Source organism: Hevea brasiliensis, chromosome 1 (assembly GCF_030052815.1).
Source record: "Hevea brasiliensis isolate MT/VB/25A 57/8 chromosome 1, ASM3005281v1, whole genome shotgun sequence".
In the NCBI taxonomy this organism is placed as follows: Eukaryota; Viridiplantae; Streptophyta; class Magnoliopsida; order Malpighiales; family Euphorbiaceae; genus Hevea; species Hevea brasiliensis.
In genome coordinates this window covers 114,953,428-114,975,869 of record NC_079493.1, presented here as the reverse complement: position 1 = coordinate 114,975,869, position 22,442 = coordinate 114,953,428, and the positions used below count along the sequence as shown (strand labels likewise).

At 30.1% G+C, this 22,442-nt stretch overlaps 1 protein-coding gene across 1 annotated transcript; it reads left to right on the top strand.

Moving 5' to 3' along the window:
- The first annotated feature begins 14,430 nt into the window (after nucleotides 1-14,430).
- LOC110645007 (wall-associated receptor kinase-like 8) lies at nucleotides 14,431-19,054 on the top strand. Its single transcript, XM_058147898.1, has 3 exons — nucleotides 14,431-15,522; nucleotides 17,066-17,181; nucleotides 17,604-19,054. The coding sequence occupies exons 1-3, from the start codon at nucleotides 14,619-14,621 to the stop codon at nucleotides 18,819-18,821; spliced, it is 2,238 nt and encodes a 745-aa protein (XP_058003881.1). The 5' UTR covers nucleotides 14,431-14,618; the 3' UTR covers nucleotides 18,822-19,054.
- Nucleotides 19,055-22,442: the final 3,388 nt, after the last annotated feature.

The following is a 22,442-nucleotide window of genomic DNA, read 5'->3' as shown; positions in this document are numbered from 1 at the left end:
GTTGACCATAGTGCCTATTATTATTTCTGGCTTTATGCCTAACCGCTGGCCTTGTGCTTGACATGATCGATGTATACTTGATAGACATATGAATGTTTAACTAGTATACTCCCGGGTATTCAGTTTTTATAATTTGTTATAGGTTACTTGGGTACTAATATGAAATTAATTAGGCAGAATCTGAGAGAAATGAATAGAAAAGATCCCGATAAATATAATTATTTTTAAAGTTTAATAAATATGTAAAGGACCAAATTTTATGCAAATATACATAGATTAATTATTCTTGGTTATTTAGTTATTTTTATTTTAATTTATGCACCACTAAGCGATTCATTTAATGCGTTGGTTTTTCCATCGCGTAGGTACTGGAGACTAGTCCCAGTAGCCACAGCAGCAGCAGTAGTAGTGCTCACATAAAGGTTGATCAAATCTGCTAGTACGAGAGTCACCTCAGCAGTATTTATTTTGATAGGGCCCATGTATTTAGATTTTGCATTTTGCCCATTATACATAAGTAGATAGAGTTTAATTCATTTTGGACAGTGTAAATAAGTTGTAATTATTGTGTATATGATTTTTTTTTATATGAATGAAATATTCACGATTTTCTTGAGATTGTATGAGTAAAGGTGATATGAATTGACACATGAAAATGTGAAATAGATTTAAATGATTTTAACAGGTGAATTGTGGAATCTGCCATATGCTAAATAAATAGAGAAGACTATTCGGGTTTCCACAAAAATAAAGCGTGATAAAAAAAAATTTTTCCATGCATGGATAATATGAATAAAGGAGTTTAAATTAATAATGTACATGATAAGACAAGATAGGGTGCTCCGACACCGAATGTGGCACACTTTGCTCGGTTACACTGTAGAGGGGTAAGGGGCGTCACATTATATGCAACTCACTCACCATTTAATACATGAGTCACCTTTTTTTAATATTTTTAATGTTAATTACTTAATTAATATTTTTTAATGTAGTTTCAACAGGGGAAACCACAGTCTTCTGGGCCTATTCTATCCTAAGAAGTTGGTTCCCTATTGTGTGGAGATGTGCATTTGTAAAATTTTTCTATTGAATAATGTTAGAAGAAAGAATATAAGTAATGAAGAAAATGATTGTGTATTTGTCTGTGTCTGATTTATAGAGATATTACATCTATTTATACATGAGAATATGAGCTAATTTAGACAAGAATAATAATTGCTATAATTATGCTACACAAATCTCCTATAATCATGCTAATTGCTGTAATTATGCTACACAAATCTCCTATAATCATGCTAATTGCTGTAATTATGCTAACACTCCCCCCCCTCCCCTCAAACTCAAGGTGGTAGCACAGGTGCCAACTTGAGTTTGCTTAAAAGATCCTGAAAGTGAGTGGGAGGATGCGTTTTGGTGAATATATCAGCAGTTTGGCTGACAGAGGAGACAGGAATCAAACATATGGTGCCATGAGCAACATGATGACGTACAAAATGACAATCAATTTCGATGTGTTTGGTACGCTCATGAAATACATCATTATGAGAAATCTGTATGGAACTTCTATTATCGCAATGAAGCATTGTGGCAAAAGAATGAGTGACACCTAAATCAGTTAATAACCACCATAACCAAAGTAATTTAGATGTAGCATCAACAAGAGCACGATATTCAGATTCTGTACTAGAACGTGCAATAACAGTTTGCTTTTTGCTACGCCAAGAGATAAGAGAATTACCCAAGAAGAAATAATAACCAGTTTTAGAGCGACGATCTGTCAAATCACCAGCCCAATCAGCATCAGAGTAGCTAGATAATACTAGGGAGGAGGTAGCAGAAAAGTGCAAACCATGAAAAAGAGTGCCTTTGATATAACGAAGGATTCGAAGTACTGCAGAGAAATGAGTTGAGCGAGGAGCAGGCATAAACTGGCTGACCAGATGAACAGCATATGAAATATCAGGTCGAGTAACTGTGAGATAAACAAGACTCCCGACAAGCTGTCGATATAAAGTAGGATCATCAAGAGGAGTGCCATCAAGAGGTGTAAGTTTGCAATTGAGCTCCATCGGGGTTGATACTATTTTACTATCAGTGATGCCTGCTCGAGAAAGTAAGTCGGATGCATACTTGGCTTGAGATAGATAATAGCCATCAGAATTTTAAGAAACTTCAAGACCCAAAAAATAGCTGAGAGAACCCAGGTCTTTCATTTCAAAATGCTGATTAAGATAATGTTGTAACTCTGAAATACTAGATGAATCATCTCCTGTTATTATCATATCATTAACATAAAGCAACAGAAGAACAATACCACTGTCAGTTCGACGAGTGAATAATGCAGAATCATGTGGCCTAAAGAGAAAACCAAGTTGAGCAAGAGTGGAACTAAATTTGGCAAACCAGGCCCTGGGAGCTTATTTTAATCCATATAAGGCTCACCAAAGTTTGCAAACCTTATGAGGAGAATGATAACCAAGAGGAGGATGCATATAAACCTCTTCTGTTAAATCACCATGAAGAAAAGCATTTTTGACATCCATCTGGAAAAGTTTCCATTTACGAACTGCAGCAATAGCTAAGAGACTGCGAATAGATGTTAATCGGGCCACTGGAGCAAAAGTTTCTTCATAGTCGATACCATACTCTTAAGTGTACCCTTTGGCTACTAAGCGAGTTTTGTAGCGTTCAATAGTTCCATCAGAACGGGTTTTGATTTTGTAAATCCATTTGCAACAAATAGGGGTCTTGTTTGGTGGAAGATTAACTAAATCCCAAGTATGAGTTTTCTCTAAAGCTTGAAGTTCGTCAGTCATAGCTTGCTGCCAAAGAGGGTCAGTACTTGCCTCACGATAAGAACGAGGCTCATGAAGGGTTGCAATAGTAGAGTAACAGTGAAAATTAGAAAGATAATGAGGAGTTTCTCTTACACGGGTAGAACGACGAAGAGTAGTACTAGGAGGAGATGTAGGCGCAGGTACTGGATCAACAATTGGTACAGATTCAACAGGGGTAGGTGTAGTTGGGCTAATATTGAGCACATCACAATCACCTAGATCAGGACTTGGAAACAGCTCTTTGGAGGAGTCAGTGAAAAATAGAGAGTCAGTATTGACAGAGTGATGAAATTTGGAAAGAAAAGATAACATAGTATTGTCCCAAAAGGTAACATGACGAGAGATGCGTAACTTATTAGAAACAGGATCCCAACAATGATTCCCTTTGTGTTCAATGCCATAACCAAGAAAACAACATAGACGAGCACAGGGTTCTAATTTGGTATGTTCATGAGGTTGTAAAAGAACAAAAGAAACACATCCAAAAGGTTTAAGGATGGAATAGTCAGGAGGTTGTCCAAACAACTTTTTAAAAGGAGATAAATTATGAAGAACCAAGGTAGGAAGACGGTTAATAATATAAACAGCATGAAGAGCTACTTCTCCCCAAAATTTTTCTGGACATGAGGCAGAAAGAAGAAGAGTACGTACAGAATCAAGAATATGGCGATGCTTGCGTTCGGCTCGCCCATTCTGTTGAGAGGTGTAAGGACAAGAACGTTGAACAACGGTGCCTTATTGACTAAGAAACTGAAGTAAAGAAGAATTCTGATATTCCATGGCATTGTCTGTTTGGAGAATTTTAATATCACAAGAGAACTGAGTTTTAATCATTTTTACAAATGTGATGTAAATTTGTGATAACTCATATCGATGTTTCAAAAAATATATCCAAGTAAACCGAGAATAATCATCAATAAATATCACAAAATAACGAAAACTATTTATTGAAGAAATAGGAGAAGGACCCTAAATATCAGAATGAATTAAATCAAAAGGAGTGTCTAAAGTAGTATTATTATGAGAAAAAGATAATGCAGGTTGTTTTGTAAGCTGACAATTTAAACAATTAAATGATTCAAACTTAGTAGATCTTAATAATCCACGAGAAATTAAAGGTTGAATTTTACTGGCAGAAACATGACCAAGACGAAGATGCCATTGGTGAATGGAGGAATTAGGGATTGTAGCTGCAGACGCAAATCTCTGAGGAAGATGTAAAGATGCAAGCTCAAATAATCGACCCACTCTGCGACCCTCCCCAAGAATCTGTCCCGTTTGTGGATCCTGTACCTGAACACCATGGGGAGAAAAAATAACATTTAGTCCTTTTTCACACAACTGACCAACAGAAATAAGATTGAGTGCCAAATTAGGGATATAATAGGTGTCAGGGAGATAAAGATTTGAGGTAGACACATGACCATTATGTGTGATGTTCATTTTAGTACCATTTGCAGTATGGATTGATGGTAAGGAAGATACAGGTTTTGCAGAAGACAAGAATTTAAGATTTGTGGTCATATGATTACAACATGCAGAGTCAAAAAGCCAATAAGAATTACCCGGAGTGGCAGACATGGCAGCAGGAGAATTAGAAAAGATAACCTGTTTGAATAGTGCCTCAAGATCACTCATGGTGATGGCAGTAGAACCCTTAGTAGCAGCAACAGCAGTGACAGAGGAAGATCCAGGCTTTGAGACATTCTTGAATTTAGAATGCCCTCCTTTTGGTCTTGGAGGGCATATGGGACAATGTTCAAAAATATGACCGTAACCATGACAATATTTGAATTCTATAGTAGGACAATATGCAAAAGCATGACCAATTTGATTACAATTCTTACAGAGTTGATTGCCAGATTTCTAATGTGAGGATCGAGTAGTTGCAATAGCAGTTTCAAATTGAAGAGTTTTATCCAAACTGAGACGAGTCTCTTCAAAAATAATCTCCTGAATAGCAGTATCCAATGATGGGAGTGGATTTCAATGTAGCAAGGACGCTCGAACGGTCTCATATTCTGATCGAAGAGCCATTAGAACTTGAATGAGATGAAGATGATCTTCACTGATTTTGGCTTGAGATATTTGATTCCAAATGGGTTGGACCTGCCCAAGAAAATCATTCACAGATTGACCTGCTTCTTGTTTCAGATTATAAAGAGTAGTCCACAACTGATAATAGTGGGCAAGTCCAGTGGTCTGATGTCGATTAGCCAAAAAATCCTAGATTTCTTTTGCAGAGTCATAATTAGCAAATTGGATGTGGATGGACGAGACAGAGGTATTGCGAAACTAGGTGATGATCTTATGATTTTTACTATCCCAATTCTCAAGACGGTCAGCAAATTTTGCATCAGTTTCATCGTTCTCTCTTGTCGGCGTAGTGATATCTCCGGTAATAATACGCCAAAGCTTGCGACCTATCAAAAAACTTTTCATTCCTTGAACCCAAAGATTATAGTTGGAATCAGTCAGAACTGTTGCAATAGGTTTTGAAATATCAAATTTCTCCATTGATAACAAGATGAGGAGAAAAAAAAATGGTATAATAACAGGAACGAAAGAATGAACCAAAACAGGTTGTAGAGAGAGAAGAGAGACCCCAGAAACTAGAAATAAAAGCTTTACGGCTCTAATACCATGTTAGAAGAAAGAATACAAGTAATGAAGAAAATGATTGTGTATTTGTCTGTGTCTGATTTACAGAGATGTTACATCTATTTATACATAAGAATATGAGCTAATTTAGATAAGAATAATAATTGCTGTAATTATGCTACACAAATCTCCTATAATCATGCTAATTGCTGTAATTATGCTAACAAATAATATTTCTAATATTCACAGAACCACTTTCATTTGGGATTTTGTAAGGAGTTACTTCTACAGTCTGGCCCGAATGGGTTTTCTTAATTTGTCTAAGAGGAGGGTGCTCTGACTCTACCTTTCTACCATTTGCAATTTCCCATTCTGAAGTTTTATTTCTGGCTGTAACAGGGTTCAAGGTTTTTGAAAATGGATATGAAATGCAATTCTCAGGGGTGTACATCTCAAACTAATCAAAAAATGGAATGTTGACTTTATGCTAAGACACAAACTCATAAAAATGATTTTGTATTTCTTTCCTCTGATTCAGGAAATTTTTGAAAAACCACATTTTCTTCTCTGCTTTATGAGGAGCATAAAACTCATCATGCAAGAACTCTTTGTCAACTTCAAATTCTTTTTCTAACACATTCAACTCATTTGCAATGTTTTTAGTGACTGCAAAAAAAGTTGGAGAAGTTGCAGGTGAATTCTGTCTTTCCACATATTCTATCTAGGGGTTTGTATAGATTGGATGTGAAACATTTGTAGAATAATTCACATTTTATAAAGTAGAGCTAGATAAGTCTGAAGTAGAAAACCTAAGTCAAACTACTGGAGGAAAACTAATACTTGGTCCTTCTTCAATGGGTTTTGTAAAAGATAAATTTATGACAGAGGATAAGTTTGAAACTCTACCTATATTTATAGTACTAGATGTTGAAGAATCATTAGAAAGTCTAAGGCCTCTATCAAAGCTAAGACCGACTCTTCCATCTTCATACTGGGTGATCTGTCTTAATTGAACATTGGGTTCTACAAGTTTTGAAGACTCAAGTTTTACTGCACCTTCTAAGATTTATTGTCATTGTCATTATTAAATATTGAAGATTGTAGGGATTAAAATGTAATTCACCTTTTGTTGAATCTCCTTGCAATTGAAAAAGCACAAGAGATTTTTCCAGATTCTTATTTGAATGGCAAAAGGAAATCGATCGTGGAAAGTGATCCAAAATTTGTATATATTATTTTGGGTTTCAAAAATCAACAATAGATTTGGAAAATTATGCAAGAAAATTACATGGCAGACCAATTTTGCAAAGAAAGTTAATGTGTAATTATGATGTTGCAATTTTTTTTCTTTAGTTTTCTCTATATATGGTTGGTCGAAATTTTAGATCTGAGCAATGCTGCATGTAGATTATATTTACATATATTTTTTTTAATGTAAATATATAATTATGAAAGTCAAAATAATTTAATAAATGTCCTATGTCACATGTCTTTGCACGTGTAATTTTAGCATTAAATATTTAAATAATTTTATTATTATCAACTATAGGAATTTCTCACCTACACTACACTAATCAAGATTTGATTGGAGAGGTTCCTTTCTACTCTTAGCTAGTTTTAAAAAAGGTTTTCTCGTCCTGTTCTTGATTTTTTTTTAAAATTTTGTAAATTTTAAAATGAATAGATGCTGTCAAATCCTAAAACTGAGGCCGCAAAGAGCTTCACTTTATAGCCATGCAGTGTAATTACCGTCAAGAAAACAGGAAAAATGAGATTTGAAAGTGGACAAAAATAGAATATACCCTGCTTCTCGAGAAGCTGATTTGATAAAACAAACCAAATAAGATTGTTTTCTATATCGCGAATAAGATTTGCGGCTTCTTAAAGGTTCTCCCTCATTTCAAGATCATCCACATCTTCCGAGAGGCCAGTTCAGTCGCTTACTCATTGACTAAGTAAGAACTCTACCGGGCAACAGATTTTATTGCTTCTTTTTGATGACCAGCCGCTATTTTTATTTGTTGCGTTTGCTTCTTTGTTGGTGATGTGAATCTTTTAGCTTGCTTATTTGTCCTGTTTTGATGATATGGCCATTATAGCCTGTCTGTTTGGTTTGTGTGCTGTGTTCCTTGTTAGGCTCGTTGTTATGCTTCCCTTTATCCCTGTTAGGTTCATGGCCTTGGCCTATTTGCTGTTCACCCTGTTTTGGCTGTGATTTGTTGGTTTGTCGTTTCAGTTTTCAATTTTTTTTTTCTTTTATCTTTGGCACTAAGTTTTCTTCACTTAGCATAATATCGATTAGGTTGAATATATTGGGGCAGCCTACTAGTTAGAGTTAGTTATTGACATCCATGCTAAATTTTTCTTGATTTTATTATTAATAAAATTTCCTTTTATCAAAAAAAATATATATTTTCTATACTTGTCAAAAAGTTTTATATTTTCTTAGTCTACTTACCTAACCAAACAAGGCTTAGTCATTTCGATGAGTTAAGGAACTACAATGAAAAATGTTCATATCCTACTTAGAAATTTCTACGAAACTTAATTGAGTATTTTCTTATAATTAATAGGGCCTCTAATCCATTTTGAGCTACATATTTCACATAATCCTGACATAAAAACAACATGATCTTAGTTTATGGATCAATTTCTATTCGATTTGGATCAAAATCGACGGTTCAGTCAGCTTCACAGTTCGAATTGATTTTTGTTCATAATGGCTCTAATCAGAAACAGTTTCAGTTCAATATTATCCTAGTTTGAAATGGTTCGATATGGTTTTTGATTCGGTTTCATTGTTTGTCCTGATTTTAATGTGAAAAATTAAAGGAATTCAATATTTGAACAAAAAAATTGTGTAATCGGGTCAATTTTAGGTTCAAGGAAGGGGACTGAAACTGACCCCTGTAACTCGGCTCAGGGCCAGCTCATGAACCGGAACATTGACTCGATTCAATCACAGTCTAGCTTGTGGTTCGAACGGTTGAACCAACGTTTACACGGTGATATAAGTTTTAAATGAATGGTTCGAATATATAAAAATAGATTTTTATATTGACAAATATAAATTCCATAGATTTAAAAAATATAAAAAAATTTATCAAATATAATATATATTTTTCATTCAAAGCCTGTGATAATTAATTGAAGAACTAAGTAAACCGAAATATATTATTTATTTTCTTATAAATATAAAAAAATAACTTAAGTATTACTATTTTTTAAATTTATTAAATTTTTATTGGAGTTTAAATTTAAAATTTTATAGCCTTATGAATGACTTTTAACAATTAATTATTAAATTAAAATTCTTTGATGAAATTAAAATTCTTTGATGAAATTAAGTATTACTAGATCTGTTCCCCTTGGTAGTCATGAAATTTTGAGACCTACCTATATATGCATATGGTGAAATTTGAATACTATTTTTTTTTCTTTTTTAAATTTATTGGAAAACAATTATTCTTCAAAATAAGTTTTTATAAGAAATAAAATTTTCTCAATTTTCTTGTAAAAAATTATTTTCTTGAAAATTTTTCTTGAAAATAAAGTTTTCAAAAATAATTTTCTATGAGAAATGTTTTTTCGAACAATTCTTGAATAAAAAATGTCAAGGTTAAAACATTAATTCTATAAAATTTCAAGGATTAAAAAATATTTTATTTAATTAAGTGTAAGAATTTCATTTCATATATATTTAACAGAAATGATATTTTTTTTTGGATGAAAAGACCAACTCGTTAATGAATTCAAATTATAAAAACTTCTCGAGATACATGGAACTTCGCTCGAAAAAAGAAATATATAGAACAACTCATTAATTATATCAAATTATATTAAAAAATTGTAATTGACTCTTTATTTTTCTCTTAAAGAATGTGGATATCTATTTATTATTGTCATTGTCATTATTAGATATCGAACATAGTAGGGATTAAAATGTAATTCACCTTTTATTGAATCTCCTTGCAATTGAAAAAGCACAAGAGATTTTTCCAAATTCTTATTTGAATGGTAGAAGGAAATCGATCGTCCAAAGTGATCTAAAATTTGTATTGTCTTGGGTTTCAAAAATCAACATAGACCTGGAAAATTATGGAAGAAAATTACATGGCAGACAAATTTTGCAAAGCAAGATGATAAAACTTCATTCTTTTTAATTAGCTTTTAGGTTTGTTAGATTCCGTCACATGTCTTTTCACCAATAATTTTAACATTAAATATTTAAATAATTTTATTATTATCAACCATATATCTGCACCACAAATCAAGATTTGATTGAAGAGGTTCCTTTCTACTCTTAGCTGGTTTGACCGGTAAGTTGGGAGGAACGAAGTAGATTTGCTTGTCCTGTTCTTGATTTTTTATTTTATTTTATAAATTTTAAAATGAATAGATGCTGTCAAAATTTAAATTCTAACCTTTTGCATTATTAATGCTACTCCTTACTTGAATTTAAATAATAAAGTCAGATTATAAATAAATATTTTTAATCTTTTATTTTTTTTATTAAAAAGAGATTAAATTATCAAGTAATAATAATGTAATTATACAATAATCATTATCACTTAAAAAATAAAATTATAAATTTTAATGTTGATTAATATATAAATCACTAAAAACAATTTGTGTAAACTTTTAATAACCTACTCTAAAATATTGAAGAACTATATTGAATAACTTATTTGATATAATTATATTATATTTACAGTAGATGCATCATCAAGTAATAAGTTGAATGTTCGACAAAATACTAAAAAGATTGAAAGGGTTGTGACTGCTAAAATAATAATAGTGACCACATGTTTTTGAAATGAAAAGATTCCGAGAGTTGAAATTTCTAACAAAACTTGAGTGCATGAACCTTACTAAGAAATAATGACTTGTCTTGCAATCTCTTTTGTTTCTAACAACTACATTTGTGTTTTTCTCTTCTTTTTTCTCATTGAAGGTATTATTTCAATCAGATTGAATATTATTTCTTATGATATTAACAAATTAATTCATAATATCAATTGATCTAAATTAAAAAAAAATAATCAATATTTTTTTTCATGAGGATAAAAACTCCAAGCTAAACAATAAATTAAATTATAAAAATAAAATATATTATGCAGATTCCATATGTCCTTAAGTATAAGATTTCCCAATTGATCAACTAATTGGCAGAGAAATTAAATGCTTTATTTTCCTTTCTCTAAAAATTGTGGAGTGCGAGGATGTGATTTTCTTGCAAAGAAGAGTAATCCGGTGGACTAAACCAAAGCACTCAAGCTTTCACAATTAGATAGGGCAATGGGGTTCTGTTAACCTATTCTGATGTCAAACTTTCTCATTAATCTCCTTCTTTATATTTTAATTATTATTTAATTTATTGTAATTTAATCAACAAACATGAGAGTAGTATCGCAAAGATTATACCAAAAATGAGCTAAAGAATTTATATATAGCCCAAATCCAATTACTAAAATAATTTAGGTTATTGATTTATTTGAATCAATTGGAGCTGACGTACTGTTACAATTAATGATTAAATTTTATATTTCTAATTTTTTTCTCTCCAAAATTGTAGAACGCAAGTGTGAGATTTTCTTTCCAAAATAACAGTGCAATCAATATTCTTCCCTGCATGCTAGGAAGTCTTGTATTTTGTATCTTTCAGCATATGCACATAAAAAATTGTTATTATAAGCTCACATTATACCACTTATAAAATATTACTCTTGCGTTAATAATAAATAAAGGAGAATATTAATAATATATTAATTAATTAAATTTCTATTTATATTATTTAGTTATTAATGTTTTTTATTTTTATTTTTTTTAGCACTGAAAATAATAGTGTTCATGATTCTTATTCTTTTGAATGAAACAAAAAAAAAATAATAAGAATTGAAATAAAAAAAATATCATAAAAATTAAACATGATTGGACTAAATTTATTTTATTGTAATGATATAATTCTAATTTTCTATTGATAATTGAATTAAGAATCATATTATACTCAATTATATTGAATACCAAATAAAAAAATAAATAAAATAAAATCAATTTTATAAAATTATTATTTACAATCTTTTTAGAAATATAATATAATTTTAATATGATTAAAATTTAAACACGCAATACATATGTTATATTTATAATAATAAATTATATGCACTATAATATATAAACAACTATGAATGAATTGAAGGACCAACTTTTTGGACTGTAAAAAATATTCTTATTAATAGTAATAATATAAATTTATATTTTTCTTTCTTAGATTTTATTTTTTTTAAATTATTTTACAGAATTTTTTTACAAATTTTATTTTAGAATTAGAAATACATATATATATATATTCAAATTTAATTAGAACATGCAAGATTAAATTTATATTTATATTTTAAGATATAATGTATTTATAAAATATATAATATTTATAATTTAAAAAATAAAAATACTAATTAAATATATTAAATAGATTTTAAAATATTTTATATTAGACAATATGACAATATAAAATTTCAAGATATCAATATAATAAAAATAAAAATTTTATATTAATAATCCACTAGAGTAATAAAAATTTATTTCAAAAATTATTCCATTTTTTAATTTTACAAATAATTTTCTTTCAAATTAATCTAGATATACAATTTTATTATGGAAGTTAAAATTATTTTAAATTATAAAAAATTAAAATAAAATAGATGCAAATTAAATATTTTTTAAAAAATAAAATAATAGAGTTTAAATAAATTAAATTCAATGAGATAATATTTTCACCTATTTATATTTTTAAAACTTATTATTATATCTTTTTCACTATATTACACTTAATTTTATAATTAAGTTAATATTACACATAATTTTTATAAAAATATGATAAAATAAAAAATTTAAATTGATAGATATTTTTATTTATATATATATAATTAAAATGGCATTAAAATTAATATTTAATTTAAATAATTAAATATAATATTTATAATAGTATGATAATATTATATAATATATATAAAATTAATAGTAAATTATATAAAAAAATAAATTATAATTTTTTATAACAAATATAATAATTTATATGTAAAAAAAATAGTTAATAAATAATAGTGAATTGACTTAATTTATTGGTCAAAATCTGTCAAATAAAAGTGGGTTCCGCACCTTGAATATGAAAATTAATTCAAGACTTTTCCAAATCCTTTGAATCAAATAAAAATCTTGAGTCTCCGATTGCACTGCTTTAGGTCAGTAGCTTCAACGCCTGTGCTTTGATGACCGATAATATATGCCACCAGGATTTTGATTGAAAATGTTTGCAGAAATTTCTACACAATTTAATTGAGTGCATGAATCTTATTAATTATAAAATAATAATTTTCTTTTTATTATAAAGAAAATTTTCTTATTTTCTAACTTCTACACTTGTCTGAGGTAAAAAAAAAAAAAAAAAAAAAAAACCTTCTACACTTATCTTCTAGTGAATTATAATTTTTTTTTCCTATCATTTGAGTATTTATAGTAATTAATAATTAAATTTTTATATTTTAAAATTAGTATTTTTTATATTAATTTCACTATCCATGACATAATACTACATTTAAATATTATGATATTTTTTTAGAATGTTTTTAATATCCTTGAATGCAGAAAATAAAAGGGAAAAGCTCACATTTTTGTCTTTATATTCTTAAAATTGAATTATTAGTGTTTAATATTTAATTGTTTAATAGTTTAGTATCTTCATTAGTCAAAATAATTAAAAATTAAAAACATTATACATACTCAGTGACGGATCTAATATATGAAAAATCCTTTGTTTTTATTAAATACTCTTTATATTTATATATATTTATATGCTTTGATCGGCATAAATTTAATTATTAAAGCCTCTTTTAAATAAAATTTCAAATTACTTAAGATAAATAAGCATATTATGAATTCAAAAGTTTTTTTTTTCTAATTCTATTGTAAATTTTTCATTAATGAATTTTATCAAGACAGACATGATATGATTACGTGTGTAATAAGTTAATGAGTGACTTTTAATTAAATTTTTCAATAATATTTTATTATTTAAATATTATATATTGACCCCAAAAAAAATTCTAAATCCACCACTGTACATACTGTTTATTAATAAATACTTTTTATTCATTAATATATAAAGTTCATTTTGATTAATGGTAAACTGCTCATATTAATTACGATTAAGAAATTCTAGGGAAACAAAAATCTTCTATATTATTCAAGCATAACCATTTAAAAAAATTATAATATTTATTTTTGTATAAAAACAACATGTGAATTTATTTATTTTTATATCTTGTGAATCTCATTTAATTAATTATATTGGCTCAAATCTAGGTAATACTAAGAAAATCTTGTTTAACTTAGTTTTAATTAATTACATTTTTGAAAAATGTAAATTTAATTCTTTTAAAGTGTTTTCATTGAAAAATTTATCAAATTAGCTTTCCAAAAGTTTAAACGGATTGAAAATCCGAATTTGGCATAGAATGACGCGTGTAACTCATTCTTTAATTAGGTTATACAAATTTGAGATTAAGGGTGATGGATTTAAGGAGTTTAGGTGTTTAATATATCACAAAATTTGTTCAGGTATGTAAAAGGCAAAATTTAAACTATTCAAGTGTCTAAAAATATATTTAACCTTTTAGATTACAAACCAACCTTGAAAAATATTCTCCGCATGGATGCTTGGAAGTCTTGTATTTTGTCTCTTTCAGCAAATGCACATCAATTTCCATTCACTCTGCCTACCACCTTTTGAAAATTCTCTCTAACTTTGTTTCCCAACAAAAGTGTGATTCTCACCAAGGTATTTCCACAAATTTTATTTTATTATTTAGAGACGACCGAGTCCTTTCACTTCTTTTTGTAAACAAACAAAGATTTTATTAAGGAAAAGAAAAGAGATAAGAGGAGAATTGAAACAGACATGCACTAACAGAGAAAAATAGGAGGCTAACCCCACACAGGCAAAACAACAAACACATGGCCCCAAAAGCTAAGCTATAGAACTCCTTTATTTCCGACTTAATTGAGAAGGTGCGAAGAAACATCTCTATTCTCCAATCTCCAATTTCTATAAAGGCAGATATTGTTTAGCTTCTTGAACTCAAAAAGGCTCTCAAGACAAAGACCAAAAAAAGGGAAGCAAAAATGAGTGTGAAATTAGTGTCTCAAGTCAGTTTAAGTTTGGCACTATTGTTAACTATTCAGTTGGCAATAGCAAAGGGACCTATTGCAAAGCCTAGCTGTACAGACCATTGCGGAAATATAGATATTCCATACCCATTCGGAATGGGTGAGAAGGATTGTTATTTCAATGAATGGTTTGAGATTGAGTGCAAAGAAAGTAGAGCTTTTATAAGTAAAATCAAAATGGAGCTCCTCAATATTTCTGTAGAAGGCTGGGCTAACGTCAAAAGTCCAATAATATCCTCCGATTGTTCCGACAGGGAGTCCGATTTGCCTTTCAATTTGGCAGGAAGTCCTTTCTTCATTTCCGACTACAACGTATTCATTGCAGTAGGTTGCAACACCCGTGCTTTAATGATCGATCAATCTCTCCAACGCCTTGGGTGTGAGTCAACATGCCTTGGCCACAAGAAGAATGTTGATTGGAGACAAATGCTTCCTAATTTCATAGAAGAGGGTTCCAGTGGTAATTACTGGATAGTGAACGATTATTGTAACGGCACCGATTGCTGTCATGTTACAATACCTTCATCCCTTCAGGTTTTCGATCCAAAATTCCAGGCCGTAAGTAATCAAAGCACAGATGGTTGCAAGCTGGCATTTCTAGCAGGAACATATGGGCGGAACTCCTGGAGGAAAAAGGATCCAAATGTCCAGTTTCCGATGGTGCTAGATTGGATGCTCTATTCGAACCGAACTGAAAGTTATAATTGGATTATCAATTCCAGCCTATGGAGTGGCAATAACTCGGAGTCGGAATCTCTGGCTTGCTTCCCCGACGGTTCTTCTTCTATTAATGAGGCAGCAGTATTCTGGTGTTATTGCAGACGTGGGTATGAGGGCAATCCTTACATTCGATGCACAGGTAAATTTAACGTGGTGTTGTTTTTACCTTTTTTTTTTTTTTTTTGGCTACAGTGCTACTAATTAATAAACTCAGGACATCTATTCGCTATCTATTTACATAATACAAGCTATAACACCCGCGAGATACGGCGGTTATAATCTTTTATTATCAAAGTTTTTACAATATTATCAATAAATAAAATTCTCTTTTATGTATATATTATAAACTAAATTATTTTTTTTTTATTATAAAAGTTAATTAATTATTTTTCATTTCTCACACATATAAATACATTCATATATAGTTTTGTAAAAAAAATGATTTTATAAATTAATATGCTAAAGTGACCAGTTAGAGATAATTTTTGATAAAAAAAAAATTCGTCTCAATTCTCATATTCAATATATTCATGGTGTATTTTTATTTTTTTTCCTTTAAAAATAATATATAATAATTAGGATAAATGTAATCATTTAATAATTTAAAAATATTAAAATGACATAAAATATTTTAAAATTAGATATTATAAAAAAAATTCTAAAGTTAAAAATTGAGAGATTTCAATCAATTAAAATAAAAAGGAAAAAAAAATAATAAGATCTTTATTGAATACAAACTCAAAATTGAGTTTATATATATATATATATATGTAAAAGGAAGATTGATTGCGTAATATATTATATATGTGTTACTATAATTTATTATTAAACTAAAAAAAATTGAAAATGAGAAAAAGAAAAGAGATATTTAAGAGGGGCCGAGTATTGAGCTATTATTAAACTAAAGCATAGTGGAGTCGCGCATGGAGTATTGAGCGGGCTGATATTCTTGTATAGAAGAGTACATTTTATATGTTGAATATATTGTATTTAATTAAATTAAAATATGTTTTTTTATATCATTAATGTTATTAATTTTGTTTTAATGAAAATATAATTAAATAATTAATGCTGTTAATTATTATTGTTTAAAGATAAAAAGAAATTATGTCAATTTTTTCAATAAACTAAAACGTTGCGTAGAGATTATATTCATACATATTTTAAAAATTATTATTATGTTTATAGTAAGTTCAAATCTTCTTATTCGGAGAGTTTTACTTGAATACTACTTCGGCAAATGTGAAAATATCATGTATTTAAATTAAAAAAAAAAATATTTAGTATCTTCGTAAATTTTTTCTTTAGTCACTAAATTTTAATACTAATCAAATTACAATTCACTTTCTCTATTTTAATGAAACTAATTAGTTGTTACCTATATTTTGAAAAATTTTATTTGATTCTTCTTAATAGTAAATTATAGTAATTATTATAGTAAATTTATAAACAAATATAAAATTATGATGATAAATAAAAATTTATTATTACAAAAAATGTGCATGTATTATTTTAGAGTTTGAAATTCATATACTAAAAGTGGACTTATTTGAGAATTCAACTGCTTAATTAAATGCACACATAATTTAATTAGAAGGTATTAATATGTTATTATCCATCTACCAATGGTACTATTCTTTTTCATTCACTTATTCTTTTCCATTTTGACTTTGTTATATTAGATCTTGATGAATGCGAAGATCCAAAGTTTCGTAGTCATTGCAAGGGAATAACAAGATGTGTGAATACTTCCGGATCATTTAAATGTGTACCTGACGCAAAATGGATTATATTGTTAGTAAGTCTTTTTTTGCCCGATAATATCATTAAATCATGTAAAGAGCTATAATATTTTCTACCATTTTTATGATCTAAAAAAATTTTAAGCAAATTTAATTAGTCTATATCATGTTATCCTTAATGGAATTATTTTTTATTAATACAATTATAAATAAATATATGATTTAATTATTTTAAAAAGTTTTGAATTATAAATAATATGAGATAATATAATTATGAAATGTATTATTTCTTAATTTCTATTGATTAATCTATAAATCAAATGAGTTTGCTTAATGATTTCTCTAAGTTTCATGGGTACTTTGACTAATGACTAAGTATGTTTTTTTTTTTTTTTTTCTTACTTATATTGACTTTGTTAAGTTAGTAAGTAATCATTTTAATATGTATTCAATTTTTTTTATGGTGCGAGTTATTTAGTGCACAGGCGGGATTATTGGAGTATTGGTAATAGTCTTTGGTATTCAGATGTTGTGCAAGCTTATGAAGAAAAGAAGGAACATCCAACTCAAAAAAAAGTTCTTTGAAAGGAATGGTGGCTTGCTGTTACGACAACAATTAACTTCAAGTGATGGTAGTGTTAAGAAAACACAAATATTTACATCAAAGGAGTTGGAAAAAGCCACTGATCGTTTCAATGATAACAGAATACTTGGTCAGGGAGGTCAGGGCACAGTGTACAAGGGAATGCTAGCAGATGGAAGAATTGTTGCTGTCAAAATGTCCAAATTAGTTGACGAGGAAAACTTACAAGAATTTATTAATGAACTTGTGATTCTTTCTCAGATAAATCACAGGAATGTTGTTAGGTTGTTGGGATGTTGCTTGGAGACGGAAGTTCCTTTGCTAGTCTATGAATTCATACCTAATGGATCTCTTTTCCAATATCTCCATGACCAAAGTGAGGAGGCTTCACTACCATGGGAAATGAGAGTAAGAATTGCTAGTGAAATTGCTGGGGCACTTGCATATTTACACTCAGCAGCTTCTATTCCAGTTTATCATCGTGACATTAAGTCCACAAATATACTCTTAGATGAGAAACACAGAGCAAAAGTATCAGATTTTGGAACTTCAAGATCAATTGCCATTGATCAAACTCATTTGACAACTCACGTGCATGGCACTTTTGGTTATTTGGATCCAGAGTACTTCCAATCTAGCCAATTTACAGATAAAAGCGATGTTTATAGCTTTGGAGTGGTTCTGGTGGAGCTTTTAAGTGGACAAAAGCCAATTTATTTAAGTAGCTCACAAGAAACTATGAGCTTAGCAACAAATTTTATTCTTTTGATGGAAGAGAGTAGACTTTTTGACATTATTGATGCTCGCATTACAGAGGATTGCCATGATGAAGAAATTGTTGCAGTAGCTAATTTGGCACTAAGATGCTTAAATTTGAATGGAAAGAAACGACCTACAATGAAAGAAGTTACAATAGAGTTAGAAAGGATTCTAGCATCCCCAAGTTACAAGTTGAATGTTGAACAAAACACTGAAAAGACTGAAAATACTGAAGAGGCTGCTGAAGTAATTATGTTGGAATTGGATGATGTTCCTACTTCAATTACTTGTGATTTTAGTAGTGTTGAAGCTATAGCACTAGATCTCAAACCATTGATTTCTAACGGAGCTTGATGATCAAGAAGATTAAACTTCTATTGGAAGGTATGTTTTAGTTTTTTTTTTTTTTTTAGACCGGTTTAAGCTTTTACTACTGCTTTTTTTTTTTTCTCCTCTTTCATAACATGTAATAATATTAATTCTTGCTTTGTAGAACATTTAATAATATTAATTACTTACAGAACCTGATTATCAAGAAGGCTATGTGTGTATTTCAATCAAAGCATATATGTTTCATTTTTTTCTTACACTGGTCCTTTATTATTGCCTTTTATTTCCTTTTTTTATTATTGCCTTTTATTTCCTCTTTTACATTAAAGTTGTTGAAGAAACTAACTAAAGAATCGAAATAATATACATTGCTTCGTGGGAAATTCTTATGTATACTGTCCATTGTATAGCGGCGAACCTAGGTGAATAATTGATTAGAGGCACAATAGGCCAAATGTAATTGATGAGCTACATAGTGGGAGGTACTCCTTTCTATTTCTCACTATAAAGGTGAATAATTTTAGAATAGGTAAATGGAGAGACTTGAACTCGAGACATCTCTACTTTTTATAACTTAAAAGTGAAGGAAGATCAATCAAGCTACCCCTTGATTTGTAAAGTATAATTTACAATTAATTTTTATTAATTATAATAATTATATGACTGTAAATTTTAGCCTTTCTGCCCTTGCCATCGTATATTCCAAATATAATATATATATATATATATATATATATATATATATATATGTGTGTGTGTGTGTGTGTGTGTGTGTGTGTGTGTGTGTGTGTGTGTGTGGTAGGATCTACATGTAAAAAAAATGAAACTCACATATTTGTGTATTTCTTTTTTTAGTAGGGGATTGGAAAGGTAGAGACTCAAACTTAGATTTATCAAGTGAATAATATATACCTTTAGTCACGGAATCAAACCAGACTAAGCACACATTTGTATATTTAATACATAATGAATAAGTTGTTCTTTTCCTTTATTTACCATATAATGATAATATTGTTTTGAATAGAAAAGATTTCAAGAGATTTTTTTTTACTAGGAGATTGGAGACTCAAACTTACTATCTATAAAATAAGTAATATACTTTTACTCGTTGGAACAAGCCAAGCTAAAATAAAATTAATTAATTAAAATAAAATTTTCATATTTATTAAGTTGTATAAATTTTAATAGTATTTTTAAATTTTATATAAAAGTATTTTAATAATATAATGCATAAAAATTTTTTTTATAAATGTATAATTCTTTTTTTAATATTTATGAAATATTAAAATATGTTAATAAATAAATTTATTGAATTGAAAAGAGATGAAAATATACAAGAGTAATTAAGGTGTTGGGAAGATGTAATGTTAAATTTTTTATTGGAAAATATATAGGATGAGTAAGAAAGCAGAAAATTTTATAAATTAATTGCTATAAGGTTTTAGGTTAGATATGATATTAAGCATATATATGAATATATATTTTAATTAGTGTCACGACCCAACCTATGGGTCAGACCAGCATTAGGACCTGGGCCAGTCTAAAGCCTCCGAGGCCCGTAGTAAGCCTAATTATTCCTCAACCCAACTTTAAGGCCCATTTGCTCTCAATTTCAAGAATTCAACTGGACAGAGTCCGGCCATAATATGGACCTTTCAACGGGGAGTTTTTGACTCACCCAACCTGTAAATACAATATATAATCAATTGGGGAGCTCAGCTCACCCTCCACATACTCAAATGTCATAAAAATAAATGGGAGCTCAGCTTCCTCATCCAGTCCAATATACATGCATATACTAAGTTTACAGGTCCAATATGGTAATTATATTACAGACCCAAATCAAATAAATATTTTTAACACATGCGGAAATTCTAGGAGTTAACAAAATTACACAAACATAAATGAATGACCTGCGAAGAAGAAAAGCAGGTTAATCACAATAATAATCCTCCTGTAGCCTGGAAAAAATAATGAACAGGAGTGAGCGTTCGACTCAGAAAGTAAAATATCAATTTTAACCATAATCTCTATAGCTATCTAAAGCTAATGCACCCTGTGAAATGAAATGCAACATCGTCATAATTTTCATACAAATCACATCAAAAAGGCAATTTGGAGCACTCACACACCCGATAATGTCAAATAATACATATATGTGATATGATCCCCTATACAGCCCTCTTAATCCAACCTATGCCAGCGAAGAACTCAAGCCAGACTTTCGCTTAATAAACCAAATCAGGGTCCCAGCGAAGAACTCAAGCCGTGTCTACCCGTCCTGTCCATAGCCAACACCATACCACACGCACACTGCTCCAAATTACCACAACAGCATCTATGGCACTTTAACAATTATGAATGCAACATAAAACGTGCCTAGTGTTTAACTACATAGATACATATTTATAAGTGATGCATGGGTATGCTTGAACATATAATAATATCGAAATTGCAATTAAAATTAATATTTTACTCACAGACTTAACTGAAGTCACTGTGGTGGCTGGGCGGAGGAGGAAGGCTGTCCAGGCTTACCTGACAATTTTATTACAATTATTTAATAAATTTGACTCAATACAAACTAAGAAAAAGATCAAAGATTTCCTAAGTCATGCCGAAAATCCGGCAGAGTCTCCCCTATACCTAGGACCTATCCAACCTACAAAAGGGCTTAAAACACACTTTTATATCCACAAACCATACACCCACAACTCAATCACATCACACAGCCCCTCCTGGACCCATCCAAACAGTCATCAATCACAATATGTAAACTTACAGTTTAGTCCTTATAATTGACCCTTTTTGCAAAAACTACCCAAATAAGCTCTAAAAATTCTAAAACTTTGCGCCGCGGTCCTTAGCAATATTACTAAGCTAATGCAAAAAGAATCATAATTTTCTGAGCTACCACGAATATTTTATGGATTTTTAATCCCATTCAAGCACTAGAAAATTAAGAAAAAGTAAGGTTCGGGTTTACCTATGCCGATTCCGATTTCGGGAACGTGCTCGGGACATCTGACAATGGTGGGGTAGTCAAAATCTCGATCCAATTCCAATACTTTTTTGTGGCCGGAGTGCATGGCGGAAATTCATGATTTGAACAGCAACCGAATTTCCGGGAATTGAAGGTACCTACAGGAAGCCCACAACACAGGAGTTAGTATATAATTTTTACGGAATTTTCTAACCTCATTTAATGCTCGGAAAAACAATACGAAGTTTTGTGGGACCTACCAAAAAACGGTGTCGAAAAATTTTGAAATTTATATTGTCGTGAAGCTCTCGGCAGTGGAGCGCTCTGGTACTCTCGATTTTCGTAGGGTTCACGGTTTGCGAAATCTAGTCCAAAAATCGAAATGGGCTAAAACTTCTCGGACAAAAATTGGGCAAAGCTCGATAGATTTTGGTGTTCTTGGTGTCGTGGAAAGCTCTCGAGGTGTAGATTGTGTTTGACACAAGACTGCCCAATTGGTGGCCGGATCGGCAGATTTCGGCACAGGCGAGGCATCGCGCTGCGTCGCGTGGCCAGCGCATTTTCCGGCGTTCAGGCGAGGTGGGAAGGGGGTGGCGGTAGGTGGTGAGGAGGTGAGAGGAGAGATAAAACGAGAGGGGAAGGAGGGACGTCAGGCGCGTGAG

What these genes read in the sequence shown, in the direction of transcription:
- LOC110645007 (XM_058147898.1), top strand. Translation starts at nt 14,619, where the DNA reads ATGAGTGTGAAATTAGTGTCTCAAGTCAGTTTAAGTTTGGCACTATTG. An exon ending in TCCTTACATTCGATGCACAG is followed by an intron (nt 15,523 to 17,065) that starts GTAAATTTAACG and finishes TTGTTATATTAG; the next exon opens with ATCTTGATGAATGCGAAGAT. An exon ending in CAAAATGGATTATATTGTTA is followed by an intron (nt 17,182 to 17,603) that starts GTAAGTCTTTTT and finishes CGAGTTATTTAG; the next exon opens with TGCACAGGCGGGATTATTGG.